Source organism: Notolabrus celidotus, chromosome 13, assembly GCF_009762535.1.
Source record: "Notolabrus celidotus isolate fNotCel1 chromosome 13, fNotCel1.pri, whole genome shotgun sequence".
Lineage (NCBI taxonomy): Eukaryota > Metazoa > Chordata > Actinopteri > Labriformes > Labridae > Notolabrus > Notolabrus celidotus.
Genome location: NC_048284.1, coordinates 2,708,531 through 2,722,492, shown reverse-complemented (window position 1 = coordinate 2,722,492; position 13,962 = coordinate 2,708,531). Strand labels below are relative to the sequence as shown.

The 13,962-nt window shown below is 42.4% G+C and overlaps 1 protein-coding gene across 4 annotated transcripts in view; it reads left to right on the top strand.

Annotated features, from left to right (window-relative positions):
- The window catches only part of LOC117824657, a 46,658-nt gene that overhangs the window by 18,420 nt on the left and 14,276 nt on the right, over positions 1 to 13,962 (top strand). For 2 of the 4 annotated variants that reach the window (XM_034700210.1, XM_034700207.1), the window contains exons 7-9: positions 4,995 to 5,200; positions 5,302 to 5,326; positions 7,276 to 7,467. In XM_034700210.1, the coding sequence (XP_034556101.1) occupies positions 4,995 to 5,200; positions 5,302 to 5,326; positions 7,276 to 7,467 (423 nt within the window). Of the gene's footprint in view, positions 1 to 4,994; positions 5,201 to 5,301; positions 5,327 to 7,275; positions 7,468 to 9,046; positions 9,250 to 13,962 lie in introns of all 4 variants that reach the window. The other 2 variants (XM_034700209.1, XM_034700208.1) reach the window with 2 other exon arrangements.

The window sequence follows — 13,962 nt, the reverse complement described above, 5'->3', positions numbered from 1 at the left end:
GTTATGGAAAGGATAACAGAGGGTTGAAGTAAGGAGGGATGAATAGGGGTCAATTAAGGTTTAAGTAGAGAGGGGGGGATAATTAGGGTTTGAGGAAGGGAGGTATGAGTTGGGGTTGAGGTAAGGAGGGAGGAGTTTGAGGTGAGGTATAAAGGGATGAGTAGTGGTCAAGTTAGGGAGGAATGACTAGTGGTTGAGGTACGAAAGGATGATTAGGGGTTGAGGTATGGAGCATGAGTAGGGGTCAAGGGGTTGAGTAATAGAGGGATGAGTAGGGGTCGAGGTTAGGGAGGGGCTGAGAAGGACATGAGGTAAGAGGGGGTCAAGGTAGGAAGGGATAAGAGTGGATTGAAGTAAGGCAGCATTAGTAATGGTTGAGGTAATGAAGGATGAATAGGGGTCAAGGTAAGGAGGGATACTTAAGGTTTAAGTAGAGAGGAATGAATAGGGGTTGAGGTGGGGGGGGTAATTAGGGGTCGAGGGAGGTATGAGTTGGGGTTGAGGTAAGGAGGGAGGAGTTTGAGGTGAGTTATAAAGGGATGAGTAGTGGTCAAGTTAGGGAGGAATGACTAGTGGTTGAGGTACGAAAGGATGATTAGGGGTCGAGGCAAAGAGGGATGATTAGGGGTTGAGGTATGGAGCATGAGAAGGGGGTCAAGGGGTCGAGTAATAGAGGGATGAGTAGGGGTTGAGGTTAGGGAGGGGCTGAGAAGGACATGACGTAAGAGGGGGTCAAGGTAGGAAGGGATAAGAGAGGATTGAAGTAAGGCGGCATTAGTAATGGTTGAAGTAAGGAAGGATGAGTAGGGGTCAAGGTAAGGAGGGATACTTAAGGTTTAAGTAGAGAGGAATGAATAGGGGTTGAGGTGGGGGGGATAATTAGGGGTCAAGGGAGGTATGAGTTGGGGATGAGGTAAGGAGGGAGGAGTTTGAGGTGAGGTATAAAGGGATGAGTAGTGGTCAAGTTAGGGAGGAATGATTAGTGGTTGAGGTACGAAAGGATGATTAGGGGTCGACGCAAAGAGGGATGATTAGGGGTTGAGGTATGGAGCATGAGTAGGGGTCAAGGGGTTGAGTAATAGAGGGATGAGTAGGGTCGAGGTTAGGGAGGGGATGAGAAGGACATGAGGTAAGAGGGGGTCAAGGTAGGAAGGGATAAGAGTGGATTGAAGTAAGGAGGCATTAGTAATGGTTGAGGTAAGGAGGAATGAGTAGGGGTCAAGGTAAGGAGGGATAATTAAGGTTTAAGTAGAGAGGAATGAGTAGGGGTTGAGGTGGGGGGGTAATTAGGGGTCGAGGGAGGTATGAGTTGGGGTTGAGGTAAGGAGGGAGGAGTTTGAGGTGAGGTATAAAGGGATGAGTAGTGGTCAAGTTAAGGAGGAGTGATTAGTGTTTGGGGTACGAAAGGATGATTAGGTGTCAAGGCAGGGATGCATGAGTAGGGGTCAAGGCAAAGAGGGATGATTAGGGGTTGAGATGGGGAGCATGAGTAGGGGTCGTAGGATCGAGGAATAGAATTATGAGTAGGGGTCGAGGTAAGAAGGGGTGAGAAGGGGTCAAGTTAGGGAGGAATGATTAGTGGTTGAGGTACGAAAGGATGATTAGGGGTTGAGGTAGGGAGCATGAGTAAGGGTCGAGAGATGGAGTAATAGAGGGATGAGTAGGGGTCAAGGTTAGGGAGGGGTGAGAAGGGGATTGAAGTAAGGAGGCATTAGTAATGGTTGAGGTAAGGAAGGATGAGTAGGGGTCAAGGAAAGGAGTGATTATTAGGGGTCAAAGTAAGTAAGGGATGAGTAGGGGTCGAGGGAAGGATGCACGAGCAGGGGTCGAGGTCAGGAGGCAGGAGTAATAGTCGAGGTCAGGAGGCAGGAGTAATAGTCGAGGTCAGGAGGCATGAGTAGGTGCCGAGGTCAAGAGGCAGGAGTTGGGGTCGAGCTCAAGAGGCAGGAGTATGAGTCAAGGTCAAGAGGTAGGAGAAGGGTCAAGTTAAGGAGGCATAAGTAGGAGCCGAGGTCAGGAGGCATGAGTAGGAGCCGAGGTCAGGAGGCATGAGTAGGGGTCAAGGTCAGGAGGCATGAGTAGGAGTCGAGGTCAGGAGGCATGAGTAGAAGTCGAGGTCAGGAGGCATGAGTAGGGGTCGAGGTCAAGAGGCATGAGTAGGAGTCGAGGTCAGGAGGCATGAGTAGGGGTCGAGGTCAAGAGGCATGAGTAGGGGTCAAGGTCAGGAGGCATGAGTAGGAGTCGAGGTCAGGAGGCAGGAGTATGAGTCAAGGTCAAGAGGTAGGAGAAGGGTCAAGTTAAGGAGGCATGAGTAGGAGCCGGGGTCAGGAGGCATGAGTAGGACTCAAGGTCGAGAGGCAGGAGTAGGGGTTAAGATAGGGAGGCAGGAGTAGGAGTCGAGGTCAAGAGGCAGGAGTATGAGTCAAGGTCAAGAGGTAGGAGAAGGGTCAAGGTCAGGAGGCATGAGTAGGGTTTGAGGTAGGGAGGCATGAGTACGGGTTGAGGTAGGGAGCATGAGTAGGACTTGAGGTAAGGACAGTTAAGTTTTAAGCTTCTCCTTTGTCTTGTTTTAGAGATGACGCTTCATAAAACAGTTTAAAACTTTGTTCTTCTTTGACTTAAACATTCTTCTCCATCCTCAGTGCCCTTTAAGAAGTTCTTCGTGATAGTATCCGGCAGAACCCAGGATGCTCATAAATCCATGGTTGAAAATTTGAAAAGGATGGGCCAGGTTGAGGTGCCCACTCTTGACAAGAGTGACTACATTCTGCTGTTCTGTCCCATCCCTTCACGAGTGGGAACTGATATCAGTGAGGCCTTGGAGAACGTTCCAGGTAGGTAGTGGATTTGACTGAACCTGGATCTATTTAATTATTTAAGGCTTAAACAAGAAGTATTCATTAAAGACTTAAAGAAACTATCATGTTTGCTTGGTCTGATATTGGGATATAAGTTACAATCAGCAAAGCCTTATGTGATAAAAAGAATTACTTCATTAATATCCAGTTTGATTTCTAGAGCTGGGTATCCCATGATTCCAAAGGTCCTGGTTTGAGTCTGTTTGAATCGATTAGATACGACTGAATTTGGTTCAATTAGATTTTGTTTTATTTAATTTGATTCAAGATTCAATTTGTATGGATACGATTCGATTTGATTCCTGATTGAATTAGATCCAACTCGATTTGGTTAAATGCTGTTTATTTGTTGCAATTCGATCTAATTCGACTTGGTTCCATTAGATTTATTCAATAGATTCCTGATTCAATTCGATTCGAGTTGATTCAGTTCAACACGATTTGATAAGATTCAATCTGACTCGATTTGGTTCAAATAGATTATTTCTGATTCCTGATTTAATATTTGATTACTGATTCAATATGCGATTAAATGAACGATTTGATTCACGATCCGATTCATGATTCGATTCAATTCATTAAAATTCGACTTAAATTGATTCAGTCTGATGCAATTTGGTTCAATACAATTTTGTCTCATTCGATTTGATTCGATTCAATTCGATTTGATTCGAATTAAATCTGACTTGATTTGGTTCAATTTGATTTCGTTTTATTCAATTCCATTTGATACAAGTTGACTCGATGTGATTCAATTAGATTTATTCATAGATTCTCGATTCAATTCGATTCGAGTTTATTCAGTTCAACACAATTTGATAAGATTCAATCTGACTCGATTTGGTTCAAATAGATTATTTCTGATTCCTGATTTAATATTTGATTACTGATTCAATATGCGATTAAATGTTCGATTTTATTCACGATCGATTCACGGTTTGATTCACGATTAGATTTACGATTTGATTCTCGATTCGATATTCGATTTGATTAAATTAATCGAAATTCGACTTCAATTGATTCAGTGACTCGATTCGGTTCAATACGATTTTGTCTCATTTGATTCAATTCAATTTGATTCGAATTGATTCAATCTGAATTGATTTAAATTAAATCTGACTTGATTTGGTTCAATTAGATTTATTCAATAGATTGCCGATTCGAGTTGATTCAGTTCAACTCGAATTGAAAAGATTCAATCTGACTCGATTTGGTTCAAATAGATTATTTCTGATTCCTGATTTAATATTTGATTACTGATTCAATATGCGATTAAATGTTCGATTTGATTCACGATTCGATTCACGATTTGGTTTAATTCATTAAAATTCGACTTAAATTGATTCAGTCTGACTCTATTTGGTTGAATACGATTTTGCCTCATTTGATTTGATTCGATTCAATTTGAGTCGAAATGATTTAAATTTAATCTGACTTGATTTGGTTCAATTAGATTTATTCAATAGATTCCCGATTCAATTCGATTCGAGTTGATTCAGTTCAACTCGGTTTGATAAGATTCAATCTGACTCGATTTGGTTCAAATAGATTATTTCTGACTCCCGATTTAATATTTTATTACTGATTCAATAAGCAATTAAATGTTCGATTCAATTCTCAATTCGATTCTCGATTCGATTTGATTTGATTCAATTCAATTTGACTCGATGTGATTCAATTAGATTTATTCAATTCGATTCCTGATTCAGTTCTGTTGGAGTTGGTTCAGTTAAACTTAATTTGATTCGATTCAATCTGACTCGATTTTTGTCCAATTCAATTTGATTCATTTCTATTCGATTCGATATGATCTGACTTGATTTGCTTCAGATTGATTTTGATTTTATTCATTAAGGGATATTTCTGTTACATTACCAATGTTGTTTCCTTATGAAAAAGATGATCACATATATCAGGAACTTCCTAACCCAGTGCATTGTTGAAAACATGTAAGGTCACTGTAAGACTGTACGGACATACTGTGTATCCTAGCATATGAAATGAGCTGAATGGTAACTTAAACCCAAATTTCCTCCCCAGTGTGGTTTGTCTCAATCTATATCTATATTAAAAGATTGCTGCCTCTTCATAAGCTTCATCTTGTTTCTGAATGATTTCATATTTCTGTACTTACAGATGATAAACAAGTGATAATGGTGGTGATGCATCACACCTTCAATCCTGAGCATATTGTAGCCGACAGCAGGAGACTGGTGACCAACACAAACGTCTGCCTTGTCGTGGACACTCTCTTCTACGACGGACATTTCCTGGGGAACTGTAACCGCAATGAGATCGCATTGCATGAGATCAGGACGCTTCTCGGAGTTCCTGCTCTACCGGTAAAACTACTGAAACTCAAAGTAGAAAGCTGTGATGTTATGGAAAGATGCGGTCTGAATAACAGATTCATATCATTCTTATTCTTTGTCTTTTCTTACAGAGCCCTGTCGGGGGCAACTCCAGTTGTAAGTGTGATTATAATTACCTTTTAATTTCATTAAGATGACCAAATGTGTATGAAACATTTATATCCTTCTTCAGTCTGAAAAGGCTGGGAGGTGAACCCATGATGGAGCTTCTGTCTCTTAAACGTGACATATTCTGCTCTTTTTCATCAACATATATTGGTCTAAGAGGTCCCCAAAACATGTCTTTAAAGTTTATTGCTCATAAAAACTGGGTTTAAGTAGAGAGGGGGGGATAATTAGGGTTTGAGGAAGGGAGGTATGAGTTGGGGTTGAGGTAAGAAGGGAGGAGTTTGAGGTGAGGTATAAAGGGATGAGTAGTGGTCAAGTTAGGGAGGAATGACTAGTGGTTGAGGTACGAAAGGATGATTAGGGGTCGAGGCAAAGAGGGATGATTAGGGGTTGAGGTATGGAGCATGAGTAGGGGTCAAGGGGTCGAGTAATAGAGGGATGAGTAGGGTCGAGGTTAGGGAGGGGGTGAGAAGGACATGAGGTAAGAGGGGGTCAAGGTAGGAAGGGATAAGAGTGGATTGAAGTAAGGCAGCATTAGTAATGGTTGAGGTAAGGAAGGATGAATAGGGGTCAAGGTAAGGAGGGATAATTAAGGTTTAAGTAGAGAGGAATGAGTAGGGGTTGAGGTGGGGGGGATACTTAGGGGTCGAGGGAGGTATGAGTTGGGGTTGAGGTAAGGAGGGAGGAGTTTGAGGTGAGGTATAAAGGGATGAGTAGTGGTCAAGTTAGGGAGGAGTGATTAGTGGTTGGGGTACGAAAGGACGATTAGGTGTCAAGGCAGGGATGCATGAGTAGGGGTCAAGGCAAAGAGGAATGATTAGGGGTTGAGATGGGGAGCATGAGTAGGGGTCGTAGGATCGAGGAATAGAATTATGAGTAGGGGTCGAGGTAAGAAGGGGTGAGAAGGGGTTGAGGTGAGGAGGATGAATGGGGGTCAAGGTAAGGAGGGATAATTAAGGTTTAAGTAGAGAGGGATTAGTAGGGGTTGGGGGGGGGTAATTAGGGGTCGCGGTAGGGAGGTATGAGTTGGGGTTGAGGTAAGGAGGGATGAGTTTGAAGTGAGGTATAAAGGGATGAGTAGTGGTCAAGTTAGGGAGGAATGATTAGTGGTTGAGGTAGGAAAGGATGATTAGGGGTTGAGGTAGGGAGCATGAGTAGGGGTCGAGAGATGGAGTAATAGAGGGATGAGTAGGGGTCAAGGTTAGGGAGGGGTGAGAAGGGGATTGAAGTAAGGAGGCATTAGTAATGGTTGAGGTAAGGAAGGATGAGTAGGGGTCAAGGAAAGGAGTGATTATTAGGGGTCAAAGTAAGTAAGGGATGAGTAGGGATCGAGGGAAGGATGCACGAGCAGGGGTCGAGGTCAGGAGGCATGAGTAATAGTCGAGGTCAGGAGGCATGAGTAGGTGCCGAGGTCAAGAGGCAGGAGTATGAGTCAAGGTCAAGAGGCATGAGTAGGGGTCGAGGTCAAGAGGCATGAGTAGGGGTCAAGGTCAGGAGGCATGAGTAGGAGTCGAGGTAAGGAGGCAGGAGTATGAGTCAAGATCATGAGGTAGGAGAAGGGTCAAGTTAAGGAGGCATGAGTAGGAGCCGGGGTCAGGAGGCATGAGTAGGACTCAAGGTCGAGAGGCAGGAGTAGGGGTTAAGATAGGGAGGCAGGAGTAGGGGTCGAGGTCAGGAGGCATGAGTAGGTGCCGAGGTCAAGAGGCAGGAGTATGAGTCAAGGTCAAGAGGTAGGAGAAGGGTCAAGTTAAGGAGGCATGAGTAGGGTTTGAGGTAAGGAGGCATGAGTACGGGTTGAGGTAGGGAGCATGAGTAGGACTTGAGGTAAGGACAGTTAAGTTTTAAGCTTCTCCTTTGTCTTGTTTCAGAGATGACGCTTCATGAAACGTTTTAAAACTTTGTTCTTCTTTGACTCAAACATTCTTCTCCATCCTCAGTGCCCTTTAAGAAGTTCTTCGTGATAGTATCCGGCAGAACCCAGGATGCTCATAAATCCATGGTTGAAAATTTGAAAAGGATTGACCAGGTTGAGGTGTCCACTCTTGACAAGAGTGACTACATTCTGCTGTTCTGTCCCATCGCTTCACGAGAGGGAATGGATGTCAGTGAGGCCTTGGAGAACGTTCCAGGTAGGTAGTGGATTTGACTGAACCTGGGTCTATTTAATTATTTAAGGCTTAAACAAGAAGTATTCATTAAAGACTTAAAGAAACTATCATGTTTGCTTGGCCTGATATTGGGATATAAGTTACAATCAGCAAAGCCTTATGTGATAAAAAGAATTACTTCATTAATATCCAGTTTGATTTCTAGAGCTGGGTATCCCATGATTCCAAAGGTCCTGGTTTGAGTCTGTTTGAATCGATTAGATACGACTGAATTTGGTTCAATTAGATTTTGTTTTATTTAATTTGATTCAAGATTCAATTTGTATGGATACGATTCGATTTGATTCCTGATTGAATTAGATCCAACTCGATTTGGCGAAATGCTGTTTATTTGTTGCAATTCGATCTAATTCGACTTGGTTCCATTAGATTTATTCAATAGATTCCTGATTCAATTCGATTCGAGTTGATTCAGTTCAACTCGATTTGATAAGATTCAATCTGACTCGATTTGGTTCAAATAGATTATTTCTGATTCCGGATTTAATATTTGATTACTGATTCAATATGCGATTAAATGATCGATTTGATTCACGATTCAGTTAACGGTTCGATTCTCGATTTGATTCATTAAAATTCGACTTAAATTGATTCAGTCTGACGCAATTTGGTTCAATACAATTTTGTCTCATTCGATTTGATTCGATTTGATTCGAATTGAATCGATCTGAATTGATTTGAATTAAATCTGACTTGATTTGGTTCAATTTGATTTAGTTTTATTCAATTCCATTTGATACAAGTTGACTCAATGTGATTCCATTAGATTTATTCATAGATTCTCGATTCAATTCGAGTCGAGTTGATTCAGTTCAACTCAATTTGATAAGATTCAATCTGACTCGATTTGGTTCAAATAGATTATTTCTGATTCCTGATTTAATATTTGATTACTGATTCAATATGCGATTAAATGTTCGATTTGATTCACGATTCGATTCACGGTTCGATTCACGATCCGATTCAATTCATTAAAATTCGACTTAAATTGATTCAGTCTGACTCGATTTGGTTCAATACGATTTTGTCTCATTCGATTTGATTTAATTCGATTCGATTCAATTTGACTCGATGTGATTCAATTAGATTTATTCAATTCGATTCCTGATTCAGTTCTGTTGGAGTTGGTTCAGTTAAACTTAATTTGATTCGATTCAATCTGACTCGATTTTTGTTCAATTCAATTTGATTCATTTCTATTCGATTCGAAATGATCTGACTTGATTTGCTTCAGATTGATTTTGATTTTATTCATTAAGGGATATTTCTGTTACATTACCAATGTTGTTTCCTTATGAAAAAGATGATCACATATATCAGGAACTTCCTAACCCAGTGCATTGTTGAAAACATGAAAGGTCACTGTAAGACTGTACGGACATACTGTGTATCCTAGCATATGAAATGAGCTGAATGGTAACTTAAACCCAAATTTCCTCTCCAGTGTGGTTTGTCTCAATCTATATCTATATTAAAAGATTGCTGCCTCTTCATAAGCTTCATCTTGTTTCTGAATGATTTCATATATCTGTACTTACAGATGATAAACAAGTGATAATGGTGGTGATGTATCACACCTTCAATCCTGAGCATATTGTAGCCGACAGCAGGAGACTGGTGACCAACCCAAACGTCTGCCTTGTCGTGGACACTCTCTTCTATGACGGACGTTTCCTGGACTGTAACCGCAATGAGATCGCATTGCATGAAATCAGGACGCTTCTCAGAGTTCCTGCTCTACCGGTAAAACTACTGAAACTCAAAGTAGAAAGCTGTGATGTTATGGAACGATGCGGTCTGAATAACAGATTCATATCATTCTTATTCTTTGTCTTTTCTTACAGAGCACTTTCTGGGACATCTCCAGTTGTAAGTGTGATTATAATTAACTTTTAATTTAATTAAGATGACCAAATGTGTATGAAACATTTATATCCTTCTTCAGTCTGAAATGGCTGGGAGGTGAACCCATGATGGAGCTTCTTTCTCTTAAACGTGACATATTCTGCTCTTTTTCATCAATATATATTGGTCTAAGAGGTCCCCAAAACATGTCTTTAAAGTTTATGCTCATAAAAACACTTTGAAATCAGATGTTGGTCTGCCTGTAAACCCCTCTTTTTCCAGCCCTGCTCAGAACAGGCTGTTTTCTGTGTCTGTGCCTTTAAATGAGAATGAGCTCTCTGACCACGCCCCCTCAGGAAGTGGATGTGGCCTCGGCTCTCCAGCACGTTAATCTAATGTTTACATGTTGGCTGAATCACAGACCTGCTGAATCTGATCCAGAAACTGATCCTGACGGAGAGGCGCCTGCAGCAGGACCTTTCTGAACCATTGGTCACAGATTTAGTGTTTCTTGTTGTTTTATTTGTCAGCATGTCGACGTGTGTCTTGGTACACAGCTACCAACATGTAGCTATGTGGCTATGCTAACTAGCGCTAGCACTTTTCCATGACAAATAAAAATCATCCACTAGATCTTCAAATCTGCAGACGTGGGGAGTCAAACCGACCTCTGTGTTTATTAAGACAGCCTACAACTAGCATGCCTCCCTCCTAAGCTCCTTGTTAGCACACATGTGTGCAGGGAATGAAACGGAGGAGGAGGGGTTGAGTTGTATTTTATACAGTCTATGGGCTGAACAAGCTCCGAGCTCTGACTTCCTGTTACAGACCGGATGTTGTTGTGACGTATGAAAAACACTGAAAACTGAAACGGCTGGTTTCAGCACACATTTACAGAAAGGTGGAGAAATCAGAACAGGGGCAGAATGGATTCTTTTCATTTTCAGGGGGTTTGTAGACAGGGACACATATTTCAGGTAGAGAACCATTAAAAAGTCCATTTTGCATGATATGTCACCTTTAAAACAGTGACACTCATTAAATGTAATTCTTGAGCAACTTCCTGTTTGTGTTGTTCGTGTTGAACGATACCAGATAAGTGATCGGCCTTTTGTTCTTCATTGTAGGGATCAAAAGACATATGACCTCCATCATCGTCTCCGTTGGCATCACGGCTTCCACGGCAGCAGTGATTCTAAGCCCTTTGGAATTGCAGAAGAACAAGAAAAAATAAACAGTTGGCTATTATTTCCCAAGTTCATTGTAGCATGGCATGAAAATATTCTTGGAGGGGCTGATGGATGTGTCATGTAATGCATGCCTGATAAAATGTGATGTTGTTTTATTGGAGGGGGATAAAGATGTCTCTGTGTTGAAGCATTTCAGTATTAAGCTTTTATTTTAAGACTCATACAGGAGTGAGATTCTATATCAAAAGAACATAACTTACTCACGCATAGGATAAGATCAGCAAGGTACCACTTTGTCCACAGGGGGGTGCTAAAATCAACCGTAACAAAAAGTTACTAAAAGGAGCTTTAAAGCATAATCAAGTATGTGATATTCGTACAGTGTGATCAAGAGTGTGTATGAACATTTGTTGAAAATGGACCATGAAGTAATTTACTTTCTGTAAACTTAAATAAAGTCCCCTGTCTGTCTTTCATGTCTTGTCTCTTTTGAAATTGACCTACTGTCAATCCATCAATCCAACAATCCATCCATCCATCCATCCATCCATCCATCCATCCATCCATCCATCCATCCATCCACATATATAATGACTACACATAAATCAGAAATGGATTTAGAAGTAGAAACTACTTCCACCAGATCTGTGCCTGGTCCATCAAGGATCCTCCTCCTCCTCTCCTCATCCATGTTGTCTTTCTGGTCCTCTGAAAACCTCTGACCTGTTGACTCCAGGTCCTGGCTCCGCTCATCATGACTTTGGTTTGTTGTTGTAGTTAAGTGAAATACGATCTGGTGATAACACAGTGTTTTATTCTGAAAATTAACCGGATGTTTTCATTTTGTTTTGGTGAAACCTGACTTCCTGTCCCGCTCCATCTGCTCTGTTGAGATTGATGTGTTCTCAGGGCTCAGAGTTTCTGCAGCACACTTCTGTTTACACTGAGTGTTTGTGTTTCCATCATCTGATCACTGTTTATGTGCACGAGTCCCTCGCATGTCGCGTTTGAGGACACAGTGAGCCGGTTGTAAATGTAAAAACTGCACAGATCTGTTTTTTTTTTTTAAAAAGGACAGAAAATGTCCAACAGAGGAGGGGAAGGATGTTTTCCATTTTTCCCCTCGGTCCAGTGGACCCTCAAAAAACGGCCATTCCAGGACTGAGGCAAAAAGACTCCAAACCACCACCATCATGGTCTATGTGGATCCGGACTCAAGATGTGGGTTTAAAAGAGAAGACTGCAGTTAGACTAAAACCTGATGCGGACTCTATACCTGACCTGTCCACCTTTCATTGTTTCAGAGGAAGAAAAGAGCCTACCGTCCTACAGATCACTCCCTCTGCAAGGACGCTCAGCCTCCATGTCTTCGAGCCTGGCCTCCTCTGTCGCCTTTCCCCCGGCAGTGTGAACCACCAGGAAGGCTCACATGAAGGAAGGCCTGATCCGGGTGTTGATGTCCCCCTAATGCAGACCCTCAGCTTTGACAGCATCTAAATATGAACCATACGCACGTCCGCCGGCAGAATTCAGCAGCCTGTATCTGTGTGTTCTCCAGCGGAACGCCCTCCTGCTGGAGAGAACAAATAAAGGCTGATTTATACTTCTGCGTCGAACTGATGGCGTAGCCTACGCCCTAGGTCCGCGTAACTCCCGTACCTACGCAGAGGCCTACGCACGTAGCTGACGTGCACCTCCTCCAAAATGTAACTCCGCGTAGACCCCGTGATTGGTCCGCTCGGCAGCTTTGTCTTTCCCGCATTCACAGCACTTCCGGGATCCCGGACATCGGCCACACATCGGCCGTGTATTTCATCTCCTCCTCTCTATTCTTCATGTAATCATGTCTGTATGATTAACAGCAACATGTATCAGCTGTAGATTAACATAACACGCTCTGAAACTCTGTGGAAAAGTAAACAGAGATCGTAGCGGGCCGGAAGTAGGAGACCGGCTATCAGAGAGACCACACTGCCCTCAGGCGTTTAGGAGGAGAATTACTGCGCGACACGGACACACCGACGCACAAGTATGTGGGGCTCATGTCCGCGTCAGACCCTGCTGCGTAGGGGCGACGCAGAAGTATAAATCAGCCTTTACATTTTGGAGGAGGTGCACGTCAGCTACGTGCGTAGGCCTCTGCGTAGGTACGGGAGCTACGCGGACCTACGGCGTAGGCTACGCCGTCAGTTCGACGCAGAAGTATAAATCAGCCTTTAGACCTGCATCTGCTGATGCATTCACGGGCTGTCGGAAATACACACTTCAAGGCCTTAAGAATCAGAATCAGAATCAGCTTTATTGGCCAGGTATGCTTGAACACACAAGGAATTTGACTTTGGTAAACTGTGCTCTCTTTGTACAAGGCATAAGAATACGACATACAAATACAAATATAAATATAAATACAATAACATCAGCTATAAATACAAAAGAACAACAAATAGGCATGACTAATATGTACAGGCTAAAATAATATGATAGTGCAGTGGTCAGTAGCAGAGGTGGTTTTTACATTATAAAAAAAAGTAGTTAAATAATAAAATAAATAGAAATATGGAATTCTGCTTGGAGAATTGTTGCATTGTATATTTACATGTATATTTACAGAGAGTATTGATCCGACAGGTATGACACTGTTATGGTTTAGTGTTCATCAGAGTGACAGCCTGGGGGAAGAAACTGTTCTTATGACGGGTTGTTTTGGCGCACAGTGATCTGTAGCGCCTGCCGGAGGGGAGGAGTTTGAAGAATTTGTGTCCAGGGTGTGAGGGGTCAGCGGTGATGCTACCTGCCTGTTAAGGTACTTGTATAAGCAAACTGCAACAAAATAAAGGAAAGTATACAACTCTAGGTAGCAAGTTGTTGAATGAAAACTTTGACTGAAGTGCTTAAATGCAGTTTTTAGATACTTGTTCTTTATTTGAGTGGCAAATCCTTTATAAAGCTATTTTTATCTGGTAACTGGTTGACACAGAGGAAGATCACTCCTTTTAGTTTCATACAGTTTTACCGACTACTCTCATTGGTGGCCTTCAACTGGAGAAACTGTTATCAAGAGCCCTCCAAACTGCACGTTTAGTAGAGAAAAAGCAAAACTATCGATTATATGCAGAGGTAAGGAGGGGTGATTAGGGGGCGAGAGAAGGAGGGATGAGTAGGGGTAGAAGTAGGGAGTGATGAGTAGGGGACGAGGGAAGGAGGGATGAGTAGGGGTAGAAGTAGGGAGTGATGAGTAGGGGACGAGGGAAGGTGGGATGAGTCGGGGTCGAGGTAAGGAGTGATGAGTAGGGGTCGACGTAAGGTGGGATGAGCAGGGATCAAGATAAGGAGGGATGATTAGGGGTCAAGGTAAGGAGGGCTGACTAGGGGTTGATGGATCGGGTTAAAGAGGGATGAGTAGGAGTAAAGGCAAGGAGAG